Source organism: Heterodontus francisci, chromosome 36 (genome assembly GCF_036365525.1).
Source record: "Heterodontus francisci isolate sHetFra1 chromosome 36, sHetFra1.hap1, whole genome shotgun sequence".
Lineage (NCBI taxonomy): Eukaryota > Metazoa > Chordata > Chondrichthyes > Heterodontiformes > Heterodontidae > Heterodontus > Heterodontus francisci.
In genome coordinates, this window is record NC_090406.1 from 26708095 (window position 1) to 26731896 (window position 23802).

Consider the following 23802-nt stretch of genomic DNA (forward strand, 5'->3'; position numbering starts at 1 on the left):
TGACAATTGAGCTTTTTCTATCTGGATAGAGCATTTTTGCAGAGCTAACAGAACTATGAACCAACAGTAGCTATTTAAACCAATCAGAAAAGTGCAATATAGATGATTTTTCACACTGTAGCCTCTAGCACATCAATGTACAAGACTTAGCTATATCGAAGAATGCAGTGGGACATCTCAATCACATGAAATCATTGGAAAAAATGGGCCATATTTTGCTTCAAAGGAATGTATCAAGTTAAATAGCCACTTGGTAAAACTGTCACTGCCTGGAGAGGCATCTTACACAAGTGTTTTAAGAATTTGATAAGACAGTACAATTATTGTCTCACTGAGCATACACAAGTTTATTTTGACAGACTTTAAAATAAAGTTTCCAAATTGGATAAGAATTCCTAGCAAAAGAATAATTAGCAGGTAGGCAATCCTCTTCACTTTTCATTTCCTACTTTCTCTATTAATTGCTGGAAGCTAACAAAGCAACATGAAGGAAAGCCCACTACAAAAGCAGCAACAATATTTATGCCTGTTAGTTGCACTAATCCAAACATTACATCCACATAGAATTCATTAAATGAGAGAGCAACTCTGCAGATGCTCTGAAGCAATTGCTTCAGGTTAAAGCCCATCATGTAGTACTAGACCTTAAAAGCATTGCTCAACTAAGCCTAGATTTTCTGCTTGTTGGAAAGTAGCAAATAGGGAAACTGACTATGGGCCACATGCATAGGAAAAGCAAAGAATATGGCACAGCAATCAACCCAAAGAGTACTACTTGTGAATGACCGACTAACTGCCCTAGTTAAAAATATCCCTTCAAATGAGGCTCAATCACATGTTCTTATTCCTGATCAACTTCTACTTTGCCAGACTGTGCTCAATAAAGTTATGAAGAATGCATTCCACAACTAGTACCTTAACTCCATCCACTCAGCTGATCAGCAAAATTAGAAACACTAAGCTCACAGAAAGCCAAGGTTTTGGGGGCAGGGGGGGAAAGAAGGGGAAAGAGAAAAATGAGAAAAGGGGAAATGCATATTCCAATGGAGAATTCTAAGCTTCTTACATAAAATAGAATAGTCATCAACCCAAAAGAGCTATAAAGATTGTACCAGAATAATTCCACTCAACAGATTTTGATCCTCAATTGCCCTTGGAGCTAGAGTCAGCCATTGAGAAATAGAACAATTTTGTAAAGTACTAAGAATAAACTAGACTGCTTAAATAGCCATTTAAATAATTGAGAAATAGCCAAGTTTAATCTGATGTCATCTAGTGGGCAATGGAGTGGGAAAGCACATCATGTGCTCTGTACTTAGGAGCACAACACAGATCCCTTCACATCAAATTCCACGTTGAGTATTGCTGAAAATAGAGACACGTTGTCGAAGCTTTTCATCTTGCACTCACCAGGACAATCGCAAGAATAACTAATGTAAGGGAAAACTACAGTATGTACCGCATGGAGGAGAGTGCTGATTTGTTGGCAAGTGAACTCTGATTGGTAGAGGTGTTGCCATGGCAAATGCACCAGTTTACATTGACTGACAGTTAACTACCAAACTCTCCACATTGGTGTGGGATTCTTGAACAGAGAGAATGACAAAATAAAATGCTTAAAAACTTACTGCACTCAGCTGCAAGGAACATCCCATCAAGGAGACAAGTTTTGAAAAAAAAACAGAACCCAAAAATGGGAGAGATGGAGGATAGAAAGCAACCATAGACCACCTCAAGCGCCAGAAGTCCCAAGTTTCTTACTACTGTTTACGGAAACAATCTGCTCCCATCAGGCACGGAGTTTGCATTATTGCATACCTAGAGCTGGTTAGCATCAGGCTAGCCCAGCCAACAGTCAAATATCTAATCTCTTCTCCTTGGAACGGGAGGGAGTTTATGTTGGACAAGAAACTGAGTGGGAAGCAATAAGAGGAAATTCAAATCTTTACTTTATGCTTTGAAATTGGTCATGTCAGTTGGAAAGATAGTGTTGTGCCATTTAACCACAATTGGGATGTCATCCTGTTTCTGGATTTGCTTTTAAGAGTCCATGTGGGGTGATGGAGTGGAGAAACTCAGTTGAACTCATTTTAATCGAGATACAGATCTACAGACAGCTGACTAGTTTGACACCGATAGGCAATCTCACTCAGGAAGCATCAAGAATGCACAAAATGAAAATATTCACTCTACACTAATAGGAATTCTGGCTGAGGCCAAGACACTGTTGAATTCTGCACCTAAACAATTCACTTGCTAGAAAGAATACTTTTGACACTAGGCTACTAAAGTGTAAAGGGAAGAGAAAACAAATATCAGGTTCAATTATATATTTCAGATGCAATAATCATGGCCAATGTATACTGTGTGAAATGCTGCTGCCCCCTTCCTTCTAGCATTGTCCCCCACCATCTTGCTGGCTTCAGGAACTAGAGAGGGTGACAGTAATGAAGACTGTATTTGAATTAATTTTTAGCAGCACAAAAAAATGTTTCAGCACAAATGGAGAAATAGTGGTCACAACTTACGTTAATTTGCAGCTGACCAGTTTGGCTTTGCTTTACCGAAATAAGTATTTTATGCACACATTTTATTCTCTACTTGGACAGTAAAAAAGGTCTTTCTAGTACAAAAAAGGTTAGATGTGACCTGGCCAAGACAAGACTTCAGTTGTCTGAGGCATTCTATCCACAAAGTAAAACATTTTGGAAATAAATTCTAGCTGAATATTTAGACAATACATTGCTAACAAGCACTAAGCACAAGATATAAAACATAGAAATAAAAGGGTGAAATTTTACCAGCCCTCAGATGGCAGGCGGGGAGGCAGGGGGACCTGGAAAATGCCAGGGAGCCACGTCAGGAGCGCTCCCTGACGCAGTCCCACTGCTGGACCATTTGACTAAAATGGAGGCGCCCTTTCATTCTCTTTGCAGCCTCAGCAGCAGCCACCCCTCTGTGGTGCTGCCAAAGCTGCAGAGCTGTCAGCCCTCTGATTGGGCTGGCAGCACGGAGAGCTAGTCTGCCGTCCTTAATTGGATGGCAGATGATGGCCCATTAGAGGCCGCTGCCAGGAAGATTGTTGCCACGGTCCCGCCCACATGGGCTCAGGGCCCACATTTGGTCCTGATGTTAGGACTTACCCCGCTAATAAAATCCTGTCCCAGGACTCTCTTTTCTTACTAAAAGTATTGATACGCTTTTCTTTAGGGGCAAGGCGACAAGCTAGCCAAAAGGAAACATCGGGTTAGAAAAAAAAAAATCACAAAATATAAAGATTAACTGCTACTTTTGTCTAGTACCTTCTTCTACTCCCTGCAAGTAAATTCACTAAATGCCAGGCCCATTTAAACAATTAAATTAAAAAAGGTGCAGCATAGAGAACTATTGTGTAAAAAGCAATGGTACGAATGCCTAGAGACACGATTGAAGGAATACTCCAAGCTGCTAAACTGGACTTGGAAAAATACTATTTTCTCTTTAAAAAAAAGCATTCTATGAGTCGGCTATAGCAAGAACATTCTGGTCTAAATAAATGAGAGAAAGGCTTTCATTTTTAAAATTTCCCTCAGGATGAGCGTTACATTTACAGAGCAATTGATTTGCCCATACCGAGTTGGACCAAGGAGACTAAAGGTGTCAATTCGCGTGCAACTGGAGTCATGTATAGGCCAGACTGCATAGTGGTAGGAAGGGCAAGTTCGCTTCTCCAAAAAGGACTTTGGTGAACTAGTCTGATTTTACAATTGGAAAGCTTTTACAATCATTTGTTTTTCTGGCACTTGCCCAAAGTTACCAAATTTATTGAATTTAGTTTCACAAATCTTGCACGATAGATTTGAGCTTATGACCTATGGGCTGCTAGACTAGTATCCTAATTACTACAGTACCATGATTTGGCTTTCTGAAAAACAGATAAACCAGGAAATGTTAGAGCCAAAAATTGATCAAAGCTAAAGGTGCCAAAGTCAGATCTGCTTTTACAAAAGGATAGAGTTTCCTATGAAATAAAAGCAAAGTACTGGAAATACTCAGAACAAATGTTGAAAGGTCACAGACCTGAAACGTTAACAGTTTCTCTCTCCACAGATGCTGCCAGACCTGCTGAGTATTTCCAGCACCTGCAGTATTTTGCTTTCATTTTATAGAGGTTCCTTTGTGCTTCAGAGTAAAGGCATTAGGTAGCACAGTTTTCCTCCTTGCCATAGAGATATGCTGTTGTGATATAGAGCAATGAGAGCAGAAGTATCACAAATGGTCTCAGTGGCCTTTATTTCGGAAGGAACACAGAGCTCCCATTCCAAGTTACAATCCACTGCCCTTGCTCCTGCTACAATGTGTGGCTATCATTTGAGGATAGAGGTTAGCCAAGACGTACCTTACTCAAAACCCCAATTTATGTCTACGCTTGTTCAGAATCTGTGGAACCATACTTCAACAAAATATACCACCCTCAGGTGAAAGCAAGCATACAATGTGGCGACTATGTGTAGCAACAAACCCAATGCAATTTAGCAAAATTAAATTAATTTTACATTATTGTGACAGACCTCATAACTGGGATCCTCCACTGAATCATCATCATCATCAGGTAGGTCACAGGACAAAGATTCAACCCAGCAGAGTTCTTCTTCAGCTAGATCATCTTGTTTCCTTTTGCTTCCTTTGCCACGTGGTTTATTAGGAGAGTTTCTTCGTTCTAAAATATGAATTTATGGCACAGAAATGCATTTATTACATGCATTTACAGTATAACTTATTGGTATTCAGACATACTATGCAGCAGACTCATATGCAAGTCAAAGACAGAAAAACAATATTTGAACTTAGAAATCGAATTGGCCAATATTAATTCTAATTCAAGTTTTTGTACAAGGCTCCTGAATTTGTAATCTATAGAATCTGAATCAGCTTTCCACTTTCAAGAGTTTAGATGGAGACTTACATTTTTCCATTGAAGAAATACAATTCATTCATGCAAGGTACACATGAAAATCACCTAAATAGCATCGTTTCAACACTTGACACGTGTGCCAAGAAAAAAAAATAATAACTTGCTTTAAAATGACAGTCAAGTTTGGGCCTCCAGGAATAAGCTTCATTCATTTTGCTAGGTGCAGCAATCGTGACAGCAAAGCATACAAAGGGGGTCTGGGAAGAGGAGGAAAAAAGGGAACCCACTAAAGCTTGAAGTACTGTATCATGTGGAAAGAATGCAATATGTAGGAATCTTCATTACCAATCCTGTATTCCAGGTCTAAAAATGTACAGAACTGTCAAACTTTTTTTTTCCCCATGGGGTGTGGGAATCATTGGCAAAGCCAGCATTTGTTGCCCATTCCTAATTTCCCTCAACTACTGAGTGGCTTGCTAGGCTATTTTAGAGGGCAATTAAGAGTCAGCCGCATTGCTGTGGGTCTGGAGTCAAATGCAGGTAAGGCTGGCTAAGGACAGATTTTTTTTTTCCCCCCCTAAAGAACATTAGGTGAACCAGGTGGGTTTTTATGACTATCAAAGATAGTAATGATGCCATGAAACTAGCTTTCAATTCCAGATCTTTATTAGTTAATTGAATTTAAACTCCACCAGCTGCTGTGGTAGGAGTTGAACCTGTATCTCTGCAGCATTAGCCTGGACCTCTGAATTACTAGTTCAGTGACATTACCACCCTGCCACTGTCTCCCCAAGCCAAATGTAAGAAGAAAGTTTGGCTACATGAGGCCTATGTATACCAGAGGAATGGAGCTCTACTCCATTGTAAAATAGCAGTTTAAAAATACATAACTTTGCTTTTTGCTGGTCTTTTTTTTTGTGTTCTTACTTTCAAATTGTATATCTTAAGAGCAGTAAAATTAAACAGCTTAAAAAAAAAGCCAACCACAAGTACTAGATCAATGCCCCAGTATCACATCAGTCACATCAAACACAAGACCTTCTAGGATATGATGAACATAACAGCACATAGTACATACATTTTGTCCCTACAACAGTCCTAAACTTATCTCTTTAGGAATGATTAGACTTTTTCCAGATGGAGTGTGGTTTTGCTAGACTCCTTAGATACCAGCAGATTTTGTCCTATAGAAGAGGGGTATTTAACAAACCAATTGCTAAATTATAAAGTAAACTACATTCGTAATCATCGCCTTTCACAAATTTGAAAGGAACTTTGTAGAAGTAAAAAGAAAACTGCCCACCACAAATAGGTTGTTGTGAACAGTTTATAAACAACTTTGTACAAGAGCAGTCAACGGAGGCATTTCCTTCAGGGATATTAAGGATTGCATCCAAGCTTCAGTTTTTGGAAGTTTGTTTAAAAAATTGTTTCAAAATCTGAACATAAGGCAAAATTTCAACCAAGGCCAAATAAAATCCCCAATACTCCTTTCACAAGATTCTGCGCCAGATGCTGGCTCAAGAATCACAAGAACAAGGCCACAACAGTAACATGGAAACCAGCAATAGGTTTCCATCGTACAGTGGCAAGATATTCCCTTTAGAATAAGCTTCTATTTTAGTAGCACCCCTAGATAAGACAAAAAACCCATCTGGGAAAGCTTTTCCACACTACTGACAAGTATTGATGAGCAGCTAATTACACCGCATTGGCGACTACCCGAGAGCAGGATGCTCATGCATTTTCTTCCAGATTGGAGGAGATGGAGTACAGCGCAGCTACAGAAAATGATGCAAAGTGGTCTATGTGCAACTTTAGCACATGTTCTGCCACAATTTAAGAGGACTTAAGTGCCTGCTTCTCAAGCAATTTCTTCCCAAAATCCTGCTCAAATATATACTTCAGACACCTGGCCAGTTCCAATGAACACTGTAGAGTCTACTTAGTGAGGTCACATGACATCAACATTAGTATTACATCAATAAAAGCAAAATACTGCGGATGCTGGAAATCTGAAATAAAAACAAGAAATGCTGGAACCATTTCTGGAACTGGGGTTCCGAAGAAGGGTCACTGACCCGAAACGTTAACTCTGCTTCTCTTTCCACGGATGCTGCCAGACCTGCTGAGTGATTCCAGCATTTCTTGTTTTTATTTTAGTATTACATCAACTGACTCAAGCTCTCAAAATAAGAGTTTGAACAGTTATTGGGGATCAGCAAGGACAGTGATCTACTAACATGCTTTCCTATTGTGCAGACTGAAGAATATAGCATAGCTCCCATTCATTCCTCTACTCAAATTATTTGCAAATATTAAAACTAATACTGGATTACAGAAGCCTATTTGCACACTTTAAACAAGTAGATAACTGGGTAAAATATACTTAAAAGATACTTTAAAATTAGCTGAATTGTTATAGAAGTCACTTCACATAACAGAATGCTTACCGTCTGAAATTTCACCTTCGCCTAAACTGCTGGCCAGAGGGAAGCCGAGCAGCTGCTGCAGTCTGCAGGGTGCCATAGTAAACACAAACCGAGCTAATCTGCTCAGGCGTTTCTTCCCAATAACCCAGCGTCTTCCTGTGAAGACATTCGCGTCAGTCGCTTTCACTTCTTCCACTTGTGTAGAGAAAATGGTCCAAGTCGACAACCTCCGAAACATGCTGAACTAGAAAAACAGAAACTTTTACTCAGGAATTTTAGAGGTCTCTAGAAATTCTTTGAAAAATGCTACGGCATAGTGTCATGCTAGACCACCAGCTGCCAAGAATGAGACACATTAATTTTGTCACGAACATTGATTTTAAGCTCTTATTGGAGTGAAGAAAGGACTTGTTAAACAGATCAGCCATGTCTAGAAAATATATTTGCATATTAACTGTGTTTGGAAGGACAAAGCAGCATTCCCTGACACATTCACCCACAATGGACTTTTGATCACCAGACACTGAAGGTGGGGGAGCTCGCATTCCAGGTTGACTGCTAAGATAGCCGAATACACAAACAGACATGGTCAAAGCAGATAGTCACATGACTAACCTGCTGGGCAACCTGATTTTTTGAATTTGTACAAACAGTTTGGGCAGAAAGTCTGTTTGCTCCTGGAATGAGAAGATCTCTCTCCTGTCTGCTCCCATCTCTTTCTCAGAAGCCACTGCATCCACTGAAGACACTCAGGCAGAAAGGAAATGGGTGACCACCAGGCAGAGTACAAGAACTAGGCAGGTAGTGCAGGAGTCCCCTGGGTCCATCTCTCTATCTAACAGATTTTCCACTTTAGATTGGGGAAGATAGGTTCTCAGAGAAATGCAGCAAGAGCCAGGTCTGTGGCATCACAGGTAGCTCAGCTGCACAGAAGAGGAGGAAAAGCAGTGGAACAGCTATAGTGATAGGGAATTCTATCGTAAGGGGTACAGGTAGGCATTTCTGTGATGCAAATGAGACTCCAGGATGGTATGTTGCCTCCCTGGTGCTAGGGTCAAGGATGTCACGGAGCAGCTGAAGGACATTCTGTAGGGGGAGGGTGAACTGTCAGAGGTTGTGGTACACACTGGTACCAACGACTTAAGTAGAAAGAGGGATGAGCCCCTGCAACAAGAAAATAGGGAGCTAGGTACCAGATTAAAAAGCAGGACCTCAAAAGGTTGTAATCTCTGGATTACCCCCGGTGCCATGTGCTAGTGAGTATAGGAATATGAGAATAGAGCAGATGAATGCGTGGCTGAGGAGATGGTGCAGCAGGGAGGGCTTTAGTTTCCTGGATCACCGGGACTGTTTCTGGCAAAGGTGGGACCTGTACAAGTTGGACGGGTTGCACCCGAACCGGAACGGGACCAACATCCTTGCTGGAAGGTTTACTAGTGCTATTGGGAGGGGTTTAAACTAATTTGGCAGAGGGATGGGATGCAGAGTGGAGGTACAGTAAGGGGAGATGCACAGTCAAATATAAAAGAGAAACTGAATCAGTCTGGAAGGCAGAGCAAATATAAACCTGTTAAGGCACAAGTGAAAAACGCAAGGCTGGATTGCATCTATTTTACTAGTAAAGCAGATGAATTGAGGATGATGATTAGCACATGGGATTATGATACTATGGCTATCACAGAGACATTGTTGGAGGGGCAGAACTGGCAGGTCAATATTCCAGGGTATAGAATCTACAGGCAAGAGAGAGGAGGGAGGGTAAAAGAGGAGATGGCATTGCACTGTTGATCAAGGAGTCAATTACTGCAGTAAGCAGGGATGATATCTTAGAAGGTTCCTCAAATAAGGCCATATGGGTCGAACTTAAAAACAAAAAAGGAAGCAATCACTTGGCTGGGAGTGTACTACAGGCCTCCAAACAAATAGTCAGGGAAAGATAGAGGAGCAGATATGTAGGCAAATCTCAGAAGTGTAAAAATAATAGGGTAATAATATTAGAGGATTTCAACTTCCCCAAAAGCAACTTGGATAATCAGTGCAAAAGGCTTAAAGGGGGCAGAATTCTTAAAATGCATACAGGAGAGCTTTTTGAGCCAGTACGTAGAAAGTCCTACAAGGGAAGGAGCAGTACTGGACCCAATCCTAAGGAATGAAGCCGGACAAGTGTCAGAGGTGTCAGTAGGGGAGCATTTCAGGGATAGTGACCATAACTCGAAGATTTAAGGTAGTTATGGAAAAGGACAAAAGATGGACCAGAAATAAAAAGGTACTGAATTGGGGGAAGGCTGATCTCAATATGATAAAACAAGATCTGGCCAAAGTGAACTGGGAGCAGCTACTTGTAGGAAAGTCTACATCAGACCAGTGGGAGTCAAAGAGGAAATAGTGAGAGCTCAGGGCCAATATGTTCCTGTTAAGGTGAAGGGTAGGACCAACAAGTCCAGGGAACCCTGGATGTCTAGGGATATAAAAGGATTGGATCAGGAAAAAAAAAAAAAGAGGCTTATGGCAGATTCAGAGCGCTGAAAAGAACGGATGCGCGAGAGTAGAGAAAGCGTAGGAGCTACTTAAAGTAATTAGGAGAGCAAAGAGGGGACATGAAAAAACACGGACAGGCAAGATAAAGGAAAATCCTAAGGCGTTTTATATTAAGTGCAAGAGGATAATTAGGGAAAGAGTAAGGCCCATTAGGGACCAAAGTGGCAATGTGTGTGTGGGGCCAGAGGACATAGGTGAGGTTTTAAATGATTACTTTTCATCTCTGTTCACTATGGAGAAGGACGATGTAGGTGTAGAGATCAGGGAGGGGGATTGTGATATACTTGAACATATTAGCATTGAAAAGGAGGAAGTATTAGCTGTTTAAAAGTGGATAAATCCCCAGGCCAGATGAGATGTATCCCAGGCTGTTATGTGAGGCAAGGGAGGAGATAGCAAGGGAGGAGATAGCATGGGCTCTGACACAAATTTTCAAATCCTCTCTGGCCACAGCAGAGGTACCAGAGGATTGGAGGACAGCGAATGTGGTCCCATTATTCAAGAAGGGTAGCAGGGATAAACCAGGTAATTACAAACCGATGAGTCCAACATCAGTGGTAGGGAAACTATTGGAAAAAATTCTGAGGGACAGGATTAATCTCCAAGTGGAGAGGCAGGGATTAATCAGGAATAGTCAGCGTGGCTTTGTCAGGGGGAGATAGTGTCTAACCAACTGGATTAAATTTTTTGAGGCAGTGACTAGATGTGCAGATGAGGGTAAAACAGTCAATGTAGTCTACATGGACGTCAGTAAGGCTTTTGATAAGGTCCCGCATGGGAGATTGGTTATGATAAGAGCCCATGGGATACAGGGTAATTTGGCAAATCGGATCCAAAATTGGCTTAGTGGTAGGAGGCAGAGGGTGACGGTCGAGGGTTGTTTTTGCGAGTGGAAGCCTGTGATCAGTGGTGTACCACAGGGATCAATGCTGGGACCTTTGCTGTCTAGTGTACATTAATGATGTAGACGTGAATATAGGAGATATGATCAGTAAGTTCTTAGATGACACGAACATTGGTAGTGTCGTAAATATTGAGGAGGAAAGCCTTAGACGATATAGACGGACTGGAAAGATGGACAGAGCAGTGGCAAATGGAATTTAATCCTGAGAAGTGTGAGGTAATGCATTTTGGGAGGACTAACAAGGCAAGGGAATATACAATGAAATGGTAGAAACCTTGGAAGTACAGAGGGTCAGAGGGACACTGCTGTACTTGTCCATAGATCACTGAATGCAGCAGCACAGGTAGATAAGATGGTTAAGAAGGCATATGGGATACTTGCCTTTATTAGATTAGATTAGATTAGAGATACAGCACTGAAACAGGCCCTTCGGCCCACCGAGTCTGTGCCGACCGTCAACCACCCATTGAAACTAATCCTACACTAATCCCATATTCCCACCAAACATCCCCACCTGTCCCTATATTTCCCGACCACCTACTTATACTAGTGACAATTTATAATGGCCAATTTACCTATCAACCTGCAAGTCTTTTTGGCTTGTGGGAGGAAACCGGAACACCCGGAGAAAACCCACGCAGACACAGGGAGAACTTGCAAACTCCACACAGGCAGTACCCGGAATTGAACCTGGGTTGCTGGAGCTGTGAGGCTGCAGTGCTAACCACTGCACCACTGTGCCGCCCTATTAGCTGAGGAATAGAATATAAGAGCAGGGAGGTTATGATGGAGCTGTATAAAACGCTAGTTAGGCCACAGCTGGAGTACTGTGTAAAGTTCTGGGCACCACACTATAGGAAGGATGTGATTGCACTGGAGAGGGTGCAGCAGAGATTCACCAGGATGTTGCTTGGGCTGGAGCATTTCAGCTATGAAGAGAGACTGAAAAGGCTAGGGTTGTTTTCCTTAGAGCAGAGAAGGCTGAGGGGGGACATGATTGAGGTATACAAAATTATGAAGGGCATTGATAGGTTAGATAGGAGGAAACTTTTCCCCTTAGCGGAGGAAAAAATAACCAGGGGACATAGATTTAAGGTAAGGGGAAGGAGGTTTAGAGGGAATTTGAGGAAACATTTTTTCACCCAAAAGGGTGGTTGGAATCTGGAACACACTGCCTGAAGAGGTGGTAGAGGCAGGAACCCTCGCAAGATTTAAGAAGTATTTAGATGAGCACTTGAAACGCCATAGCATACAAGGCTACGGGCCAAGTGCTGGAAAATGGGATTAGAATAGTTAGGTGCTTGATGGCTGGCACAGACACGATGGGCCAAAAGGGCCTGTTGCTGTGCTGTATAACTATGACTCTGTGAACCTCAAGATAGGAAAGTCTCCTACAGCGAACAAGGTTCAAGAAGAATACTGGGCCCCAAAGAAAAGCAAGATCTACCTATAATCAAGGACTCTACAGTAAGCTTGAAGAATGGTAACAACAACTCTTCAGATATTGCTTCAAACTTTTTCACTTTATTTTTCTTCTGCTCTTTTCTGTCTGTTTGCATCTGTGTATCACGTATGCATGCGAGCATTGGTGCATCGTGTATCCATAGGCGTCAACCAAATTAGAATTGAAGTTTAATAAATTCCAACTTTTCTTTTTCAAACTTAAGAAAGCCTGTTTGTGCTGGTTTCTTTGCCTTATAATGGGAAATCAGTGAACAAGGATTCACCAAGAGGGAGCTAAAAACACTGTTTAAAATTAAACCGTTACATTACAGTAAGACCAGGTGAAGGCTGAAAGGGAACCCCAGACACTTCTCACCTGGTCATAACAATAGCGATAGCAGTGCAGGAATCTGCTGCTCAGCTGTTAACGGTCCAGAAGCATCCCGCTTTAATAAGATCCCTTATAGGTCCATGCATTTTGTAACCTTATTATTCATTATAGCTTACAAGCAGAAACGGAAGTAGGCCATTCAGCTCCTTAAGAAATTTGGGTGATGTGGCCTAACTCCATGTACTCAACTTTATCCCATATCATTTAATATCTTTGATTTTTGTCAGCCAATCTCAGATTTACAATTTGCAATTGATCCAGCAAAAAACAAAACACAGCAAGTGGTCAGGACCTGGACAGAGTATGGTGGAGGCAGATTCAATCATGGCTTTCAAAAGGGAATTGGATAATTATCTAAATTGAAAAAATCTGTAGGTCTACAGTGAAAAGGCAATGGAGTGGGACTAGCTGAGTTGATCTTGCAGCCAGCCAGACTGGACATGACAGGCTATATGGCCTCTTTCTGTGCTCTAATCATTCTATGATTCGATGATATTCCAGGAGTGGTCTAACCAGGGCTTTGTATAGATAAAGCATGACTTCTATCCCCCTTGTGCCCTAGTCCTCAACATTTACTTGAAATTTTAAGAGTAGGAAGTGTAGAACAGTGTCCACTTTGCAATCACCTTCCACTGGGCTTTCCCCTGCTCACAAAATAAGCTAGACTCTCTAAAAAATGTACCTCCCATGAGATAGTCTAACACAAGGTTTCTTTATTCATTAAATAAAACTGCAAAATGCAGACACTCTGATTTTACTTTAAGTACAGGATTTTGGATCAGAGCTCATTTCATTATACAACTTATCCAAGAAAAAAAATTCAGGGCAGAATTAAAGACCAGCATATTACTTCAAAAGTGATGGAAGACACTTGCACAGAATCTGATTGAATATGACACTGAGCACTCGCATGTACTATTTTTGACACAGCAGCAAACAATCCATATATTCACACCTACACCAACTAGTTAACATTTCTTCCCTGCCTCTTTTCAGCATTAGCCTTCCTAGAGTAATTAATTTCATTCTGGGGTAGAGTTCAATGGATACTTGTTGCCCTCCAATACCTCATCCAAGTTAACATTCTTTATATGTGACTCAGGGCTCAGGAGATTATTTTACATTTAATTCATTCCAGACAGAATCAAACTTGGAACTTTTTGGCATACATGGATCAGTTACTCATAAAATGAGCATTGTGTCACTAACAAAATCTACTAAATCAACAGCCTTAAAAAGCACATCACTTTAATTGCAATTACTTCTCACTAATTGAAGGCAGGAGCTGCAGATTTTTCAGTCCAATCCACTAAAGTTGTTTTTGATGCCAAGATAAATCTAGGTTTCTCAACCCCCACTCCCAACCCAAAGAACAAATTGTGCAAGATGCTAATAGTAATTAGTGTCCATAAAATACAATTACAATAGGAATATATTGGAGGCTTCCATTACCTGCAATAATAATCTAATATTGCACAGGAGTCTTCCCACAAAGAATCACCTAATTAATCTCAGTCTTGTCCAATACAAGTTGCTGACGAGCCACAGTATCACTGTTTTAGAAACATTTCAGTAAAATACAGTACACACTGGGAGGCGGTGGCATAGTGGTATTGTCACTGGACTAGTAACAGAGACCCAGGGTCTTGCTCTGGGGATAATAAAAACAAAAAAATGCTGGAAATACTCAGCAGGTCTGGCAGCATCTGAAGAGAGAAGCAGAGTTAACATTTTGAAACATTTCCTCTCTCCACAGATGCTGCCAGACCTGCTGAGTATTTCCAGCATTTTTTGTTTTTATTTCCAATTTCCAGCATCTGGAATATTTTGCTTTTATTGCTCTGGGGAGATGGGTTCAAATTCCACCATAGCAGAAGGTGGAATTAAAACCTAATCTAATGATAGCCATAAAATCATTGCCAATTGTTGTAAAAATCCATCTGGTTCACTAATCTTCTTCAGGGAAAGAAATCTGCTGTCCTTACCTGGTCTGGCCTACACGTGATTCCAGACCCACAACAATGTGACTGACTCTTACATGCCCTCTGAAACGGCCTAGCAAGCCATTCAGTTGTATCTACCCGCTACAAGTTAAGAAAGAATGAAACCGGACGGCCCACCCTGTATCGACCTCGGCACCGGAAACGACAACGGCAAACCCAGCCCGGTCAACCCTGCAAAGCCCTCCTAACAAACATCTGGGGGCTTGTGCCAAAATTGGGAGAGCTGTCCTAAAGGTAGCCTGATATAGTCATACTCACAGAATCATAGCTTACTGACAATGTCCCAGACACCGCCATCACAATCCCCAGGCATGTCCTGTCCCACTGGCAAGACAGACCCACTAGCGGTAATGGCACAGTGGTATACAGCCAGAAGGGAGTCATCCTTGGAAGTCCTCAACATTGATGCTAGACCCCATGAAGTCTTATAGCATCAGGTCAAACATGGATAAAGAAACCTCCTCATTGTCACCTACTGCCCTCCCTCAGTTGATGAATCAGTACTCCTCCATGTTGAACACCACTGGAGGAAGCACAGAGGGTGGCAAGGCTGCAGAATGAAGTCCCCCACCCAGAGTACAATGTCCATCACTAAGAGTGGCTCCGTAGCACCACTACTGACTGAGATGGCAGAGTTCTAAAGGACATAACTGCTAGACTGGGTCTGCAGCAGATGTGAGGGAACAAAGAGGGAAAAACATACTTGACCTTTGCCTCACCAATCTGCCTACCACAGATGCATCTGTCCATGACAGGATTGGTAGGAACGACCACCGCACAGTCCTTATGGAGACGAAGTCCCGCCTTCACATTGAGGATACCCTCCATCATGTTGTGTGGCACTACCACTGTGCTAAATGGGATAGATTTCAAACAGATCTAGCAATGCAAAACTGGGCATCCACGAGGCGCTGTGGGCCATCAGCAGCAGCAGAATTGTACTCGACCACAATCTGTAACCTCATGGCCCAGCATAACCCCCACTCTACCATTACCATCAAGCCAGGAGACCAACCCTGGTTCAATGAAGAGTGCAGGAGGACATACCAGGAGCAGCACCAGGCATATCTAAAAATGAAGTGTCAAGCTGATGAAGCTACAAGTCAGGACTACTTGCGTAAGCCGCATGCGATAGACAGAGCTAAGCGATCCCATAACCAACGGATCAGATCTAAGCTCTGCAGTCCTGCCACATCCGGTTGTCAATGGAGGTGGATAATTAAACAACTAACAAGCGGTTCCACAAATATCCCCATCCTCAATGATGGGGGAGCCCAGCACATCACTGCGAAAGATAAGGCGGAAGCATTTACAACAATCTTCAGCCAGATGTGCAGAGTTGATGATCCATCTCAGCCTCCTCCTGAAGTCCCCAGCATCACAGATGCCAGTCTTCAGCCAATTCGATTCACTCCACATGACATCAAGAAACGACCGAAGGCACTGGATACTGCAAAGGCTATGGGCCCTGACAACATTCCGGCAATAGTACTAAAGACCTTTGCTCCAGAACTTGTCGCATCCCTAGCCAAGCTGTTCCAGTACAGCTACAACACTGGCATCAACCTGGCAATGTGAAAAATTGCCCAGGAATGTCCTATACACAAAAAGCAGGAAAAGTCCAACCCAGAAAGTTACTGCCCCAGTCTACTCTCAATCATCAGTAAAGTGATGGAAGGTGTTGTCAATGGTGCTATCAAGCAGCACCTGTTTAGCAATAACCTGCTCAGGAAAGCTCAGTTTGGATTCTACCATGGCCACTCAGCTCCTGACTTCATTACAGCCCTGGTTCAAACATGGATAAGAGCTGAACTCAAGAGGTGAGGTTAGAGTGACTGCCCTGGACATCAAGGCAGCATTTAACAGAGTATGGCATCAAGGAACCCTACCAAAACTGAAGTCAATGGGAATCAGGGGGAAAACATCTCCACTGGTTGGAGTCATACCTAGCACAAAGAAAGATGGTTGTGACTGTTGGAGGTCAATCATTTCAGCTCCAGGACATCACTGCAAGAGTTCCTCAGGGTAGTGTCCTAGGCTCAACCATCTTCAGCTGCTTCATCAATGACCTTCCTTCAATCATAAGGTTAGAAGTGGTGATGTTCACTGATGATTGCACAATGTTCAGCACCATTCGCAACTCCTCAGATACTGAAGAAGTCAGTGTAGAAATGCAGTAAGACCTGGACAATATCCAGGCTTGGACTGATGTGTGGCATGAATGTTACTTGCCACTTAAGTACCAGGCAATGACCATCTCCAACGAGAGAATCTAACCATCTCCCCATGACATTCAATGGCATTACCATCGCTGAATCCCCCACTATCAAAATCCTCGGGGCTACCATTGACCAGAAACTGAAATGGAGTAGCCATATAATATAAGAGCAGGTCAGAGGCTAGGAATCCTGCAGTGAGTAACTCACCTCCTGACTCCCCAATGCCTGTCCACCATCTACAAGGCACAAGTCAGGAGTGTGGTGGAATACTCTCCACTTGCTTGGATGGGTGCAGCTCCAACAATACTCATGAAGCTCAACACCAGCCAGGACAAAGCAGCCCACTTGATTGCTTGTGGATGGGGTGCCATTCACTCCCTCCACAACCGACACACAGTAGCAGCAGTGTGTACCATCTACAAGATGCACGGCAGCAACACACCAAGGCTCCTTAGACAAGACCTTCCAAACCCGCAACCTCTACCACCTAGAAGGACAAGGTCAGCAAATGGTTGGGAATACCACCATCTGCAAGTTCCCCTCCAAGCCACATGCCATCCTGACTTGGAACTATAATCGCTGTTCCTTAATTGTGGCTGGGTCAAAATCCTGGAACTCCCTTCCTAATAGCACTGTGGGTGTCCCTACCCCACATGGACTGCAGCAGCTCACCTCCACCTTCTCAAGAGCAATTAGGGATGGGCAATAAATGCTGGCCTAGCCAGTGACACCCACATCCCATGAAAGAATATTTAAAAAAATACAGGTAAATGGACATCACATGAATATTTACCTTTTTCACCATTTGGTAGTCAGGGAAGTAAAGCACTTGATCACAGTTTTTAAATTTACCAGTTTATCAACAAATCCAGAATGGTTAAAGTACGCATGCAAGCACTTGCATAGTGAAGAGAGATCAAATGCCCTGTTTATTATTCATTTTTTAGCAAATGCAATTAGTCACATCTGGATTCCCAATTCGGTCGTGTCTAACAGATTGAGAACACTGCCTTAAAGCACAGGAAGAGGGCATGCAATTGACTTGCTAATTTACAACTTCATTCAAAATGAGAAGGCAATTGTTGGAAATACAGTTTATTGAACATTTGTATATCATATAGAAATGCATCAGCTAGCTTTTCGGGAAATGTCAAGCAGCAGGGGATGGGTAGGGGAAAGAGAAGTCAACAGTTTTTTTGAGCTTTCTTAAAGTAGGTAGAGGGGTGGTAAAATAAAGGGACTCGGGCATTCCATAGGACTGCACTGATGGAACAGATAAACATGAGTTTATAGAGTCAGAGTTATAGTGTTATACAGCACAGAAACAGGCCCTTCGGCCTCTCGTGTCCATGCCAGCCATCAAGTACCTATCTGTTCGAATCCCATTTTCCAGCACTTGGCCCATAGCCTTGTATGCTATGGCATTTCAAGTGCTCATCTAAATACTTCTTAAATGTTGTGAGGGTTCCTGCCTCTACCACTCCTTCAGGCAATGTGATCCAGATTCCAACCACCCTCTGGGTGAACTTTTTTTTCCTCAAATCCCCTCTCAACCTCCTGCCCCTTACTTTAAATCTATGCTCCTGGTTATTGACACCTCCGCTAAAGGAAAAAGTTTCTTCCCATCTACCCCATCAATGCCACTCAAATTTTGTATATCTCAATCAGGCCCTCCCTCAGCTTTCTCTGCTCCAAGGAAAACAACCCTAGACTATCCAGTCTCTTCATAGCTGAAATGCTCCAGCCCAGGCAACATCCTGGTGAATCTCCTTTGCACCCTCTCCAGTGCAATCACATCCTTCCATTAGTGTGGTTAGCCCAGAACTGTACACAGTACTCCAGCTGTGGCCTAACTAGCATTTTATACAGCTCCATCATAACCTCCCTGCTCTTATATTCTATGCCTCGACTAATAAAAGTATCCCATATGCCTTCCTAACCACCATATCTATCTGTGCTGCTGTCTTCAGTGATCTATGGACAAGTACACCAAGGGCCCTCTGACCCTTTGAACTTCCTAGGGTCCTACCATCCATTGTACATTCCTTTGCCTTGTTAGTCCTCCCAAAATACAGAGAAGATATACAGACTCACATCTGGGGGTTACATAGTAACCTTTAAACTGACCAGGGTGGCACAGCGGTTAGCACCGCAGCCTCACAGCTCCAGCGACCCGGGTTCAGTTCTGGGTACTGCCTGTGTGAAGTTTGCAAGTTCTCCCTGTGACCGCGTGGGTTTCCACCAGTTGCTCCAGTTTCCTCCCACAGCCAAAGACTTGCAGCTTGACAGGTAAATTGGCCATTGTAAATTACCCCTAGTGTAGGTAGGTGGTAGAAGAATGGTGGGGATGTGGCAGGGAATATGGGATTAATGTTCGATTAGTATAAATGGATGGCTGGTCAGCACAGACTCGGTGGACTGAAGGGCCTGTTTCAGTGCTGTATCTCTTTAAAAAAAGCAGATTGTATCAAAAGATGATAAGCATTTTCAGAAAGACAGACAGCTAACTGATTTAATGCAATTGCTTGAAAATGCTGAAAGAGGTTTGAATGTCTATATGTAATATAAAGGGCACATGTATTGGAAAGACTATGCATTATAACAATTAACCACTCCAGACAGACCAGCTGAGTATTTCTTGTTTATTTCAGCATTTGCTTCCCCCCACCCCCAACTTTCTGAAATCTCACTTGGCAACTTAACTTGGGAGCATTTTCTTCCACCAGCTTACCTTTATTCTGCCCCATCCCACACAAAAAAAAGCTACTGACTGATTAAAAAAAAGTTTCATAACACCAATAACCCTCCGATGTCAAGACCAAGTAACTGGTTTCCACATGCAAAGCTACAGGACCAACAAGCCACTGGTCAATGGAGAACATTACTGCTAAACCAAGTTATCTTAAGTGACAGTATCCAGTGGGATTCAATGGATAGCAATCCTCCTTTGCTAAGTAACATTAACCAGTGTGTTGGATGCATTCAGTTGCTTCAACACCAACTTCTCTTGGTTTGTATCCTTGATGTCATCAGGACTAAGGAAATTCCAAAACCTTAATGCTAGAATGTGGACAAAATAATGCTTCCAAAGAAAATGAGACTCGATTAAGATCTGAAGCAGGAGTTGAGAGACACATATATTTAAAAAAATGACAAGATACATTGCAATTCAGTTACACCATATTCCAAACAGACGCAATTTAATTCCAGGCAGAACGAGAACACGTGGTAGTTAACTACATTTCAAGTGTATGGACACACGCTAGAATTTTAGACAGCAAAACCCCCAAAACTTCCAGTTACCATTAACAACACAGTAACCCATACACGGCAACCGTCTACATACCAGGTATTTCAACGGCCCGAGTTCAGACATCCTGCCAATGAGAGTGAGTAAAGGAGCTTCTGTAGTCGCTGAACATTTATCCTAAATACAAAGAACCCAAATCAGCAACCAAGGAGACAAATACTTTTGGTCAATCGCGTTAAAACACACACAAACCCATACCTTACAATCTTTGAATTCACCTTTAGCAACAATATCTTCTTGCAGCGACATCTTACACAAACAGACCTACAACCCCCCCAACTCGAAGGGGAGCATTAGCGTGAATGGGCCGGCGACGGCAGGTTTAACCCAACAGAGCACACGTGAGCCGTGGGGAAACGCTGACCAGACTTAAAGGGGTAGGACAGACAGGGCAGGCAGACACTTCCAGCATCTTTAAAAGTAGTAATGGTGAGGTGACTCAGAGACCTCATCTCTCCCCGCTTCACTCCTTCAGCCCGGGCTCAGGTGGTAAAGTTGTGGTTCATCCAGAGACTTCACAAAAATCGAGGATGCCTCTCCAGTGTCACTGAGGGAGTCCTGTGCTGTCTTCCAGCTGAGATGTTAAACCGAGGCCCTGTCTTCTCTCTAATGTGGATGTAAAAGATCCCATTGCACCATTTTGGAGACAAGCAGGGGAGTTACTCCCAATAATAATTGGGAGTTACTCCCAATGCCCTGGCCAATATTTATCCTTCAAACAACATAAAAGATGGCTACAGACTGTTTACACATATTATCAGATCAGGCTGTTTTACCGAACATAGAGTCATTATGCCACAGAAAGAGGCCATCCAGCCCATCAAGTCCGTACCAGTTCTCTTCTGCCAAAATGCATCACCTCTGTATTAAATTCCATCTGCCATTGTCTGCTTGCCTATCTATGTCTTGTTACAGTTGATTGATATCATCCTCACTGTCTGCCACACCTCCAAGTTTGGTATCATCAGCAAATTTTGAAATTTTAGTCCTGTAATAAGTATTTTAGTTGATGGTGTTCATAGCACACATCTTTTAATTTATCAATGTTTATTCAAAAACTTACATTTTTATCTGAAATTATTTCCTTAAAATTAATATATTTTAAATAAAAAATCCAAGCAGCTGACAGAGTCCCAGTGTATTGATCATAGTAAATTCTGTATTAGCCACATGTTTTGCAGAAAATCATTGCACTAAATATATTTTAAACAGCAAGTAATAATTATCTGTAGACTAACAAATCATGCCACTGAGGTTTTGTTAAATGTAATGTTGATCATCTGCAGGACTGCTTTCCCTATTTGTTTGGACCTTTTGTTTAGTGGTTTTTACCATTAAGAGCTCAGGAGGGAATTTCTGTAGTCTCTCATGAAGATTTGCAGAATTTCATCAGCGAAGCAGACAGAATTCGTTCCATCTGCACTCCGAATTTTCACTTCCCAGTTAGTATAGATTTACTCTCATAAACTGTTCTGATTTAACACATTCAACCTCCAAGAACTTGCAGTAAATAAACCCAGGCGCTGCTGCAATAATATTATGCAGGAACATTATAAGATTGGTTGATGTATAAGCTATATGTTCAGGTAATAAGGATGAGAGAGATAAACAACATTTTAAAAGCTCCCAGAATAATTAAGCAGATGTCAAAACGAATGGAAGATTCATAATAAGGGTTCAATTTCTCTACATATTTAGAACATCTCACTGACCTCTCTCCTGAATCTTCTTTTCAGTAAACATTTCCAGCTTCCTTAATCTGTCCTCATAGCTATTCTTTTGTGTTGCTATCTACAAAATCTACAGGAATGTTGGGCTATTGAGTATTTTCCTGGAGATGAACTTGGAGAGCCAAAGAGTGGCTCTGTGAAACAATTGCCCTGGAGCAGAAAATGATCCTTGACATGCACAGACAGGCGCGCTCACACCCTAGGGCAGACTGACACATCCATCCCCAGCAGGATTGCAATGTTCAAATCAAAATTCTTCCTTCTTACTGTGTTTTCACTTTGAGGGAACGAACTTTGAGAGAATAGCAAAATTCAGGTAACAACCATAATCAAAACAAGTTACGATTTTAAATCTTGAGTAACTGAGACTCAGCCACCTAGTTACTGGTTAATGAAAAGCTTGGCCAGAATTTTACGGCCCCCAAATAAGCAGGCGGGAGGATGCTTAAAATTGAGTGGGGGGGGGGGGGGTGCTATTCCTGACTCCCTCCCACCCCTGCTGCAATTTTACGCGACAGTGGGAAATGGCCCACACGCCCCAGGCCAATCAAGGCCCTTAAGTGGCCAATTAACTGACACTTAAGGGCCTCCTCCTGCTGCGAGTATTTTATCATTGGAGGTCGGATAGCAAAGGCCCCAAGAACCTTGCCTGGCAAAACCTCCTGATCGGGCACCCTGTACCCCATGGAGGACTGCACCCGAAGCCCCAATGCACAACACTCCCTCCCTCCCCAACTGACCCCTTTTGCCTCGCCGGGGCCTGGCCTATTGTCCCCAGTGAGGCCCTAAAAACCTACCTGAGTTATGGGGCCATCCTTCCTCTTGCCTCCAATGGATGGGTGTAGTCTCAACAGTGACCATTCCTACCAATGGCACTGCTGGGACTAAGAGCAGCTGGCCAGCAGCTCCAGTAGGCAGGACTTCCTGCCTCAAGGAGGTCAAAGTCCCGCCCAAGACCAATTAAGGGCCTGGGGAGCGAAAAATCCCCACCTAGCTCTCTAGACCCGGCGGTGCCGGGCCTCCCCTCTTGAGCTCTTAATTGTAAAAGCCACTAAAGAAAAGGTCCAAACAAATAGGGAAAGCAATAAAAGCAAAATACTGCGGATGCTGGAAATCTGAAATAAAAACAAGAAATGCTGGAACTACTCAGCAGGTCTGGCAGCATCTGTGGAAAGAGAAGCAGAGTTAACGTTTCGGGTCAGTGACCCTTCTTCGGAACTGACAAATATTAAAAATGTCACAGGTTATAAGCAAGTGAGGTGGGGGTGGGGCAAGAGATAACAAAGGAGAAGGTGCAGATTGGACAAGGCCACATAGCTGACCAAAAGGTCATGGAGCGAAGGCAAACAATATGTTAATGGCGTGTTGAAAGACAAAGCATTAGTACAGAATAGGTGTTAATGGACTGAATATTGAACAGCAGCAAGTGCAAACATGAAAAAAAATAGTGGGTAAGCAAACTGACCAAACTAAATGCAAAAAAAAGGTTGTAAAAAATGTAAAAAATAAAAAAAGAAGAAAAAAGAAAAAACAACTAAAAATGAAAGTAAAATGGGGTCTGTCATGCTCTGAAATGATTGAACTCAATGTTCGGTCCAGCAGGCTGTAGTGTGCCTAATCGGTAGATGAGATGCTGTTCCTCGAGCTTGCGTTGATGTTCACTGGAACACTGCAGCAATCCCAGGACAGAGATGTGAGCATGAGAGCAGGGGGGAGTGTTGAAATGGCAAGCAACCGAAAGCTCAGGGTCCTGCTTGCGGATCGAGCGGAGGTGTTCCGCAAAACGGTCACCCAGTCTGCGCTTGGTCTCCCCAATGTAGAGTTGTCCATCTCTGCAATGGCTATATTACTCCCTGGTTCAGCATATACTGAACTTCTCTAATACATCTTCCATCACACTTTATGATATAGGGTATGCATGCTAATACACAGGATTCG

At 42.6% G+C, this 23802-nt stretch overlaps 1 protein-coding gene across 1 annotated transcript in view; it reads right to left on the minus strand.

Annotated features, from left to right (window-relative positions):
* The window catches only part of org (oogenesis-related gene), a 33440-nt gene extending 13030 nt beyond the window's left edge, over positions 1 to 20410 (minus strand). Inside the window, exons 1-4 of the mRNA XM_068015824.1 lie at positions 20333 to 20410; positions 20171 to 20251; positions 7348 to 7570; positions 4551 to 4699 (exon numbers count right to left, since the gene is read on the minus strand). Of these exons, the coding sequence (XP_067871925.1) occupies positions 4551 to 4699; positions 7348 to 7570; positions 20171 to 20251; positions 20333 to 20383 (504 nt within the window). The 5' untranslated portion in view covers positions 20384 to 20410. The remainder of the gene's footprint in view (positions 1 to 4550; positions 4700 to 7347; positions 7571 to 20170; positions 20252 to 20332) is intronic.
* Positions 20411 to 23802: the final 3392 nt, after the last annotated feature.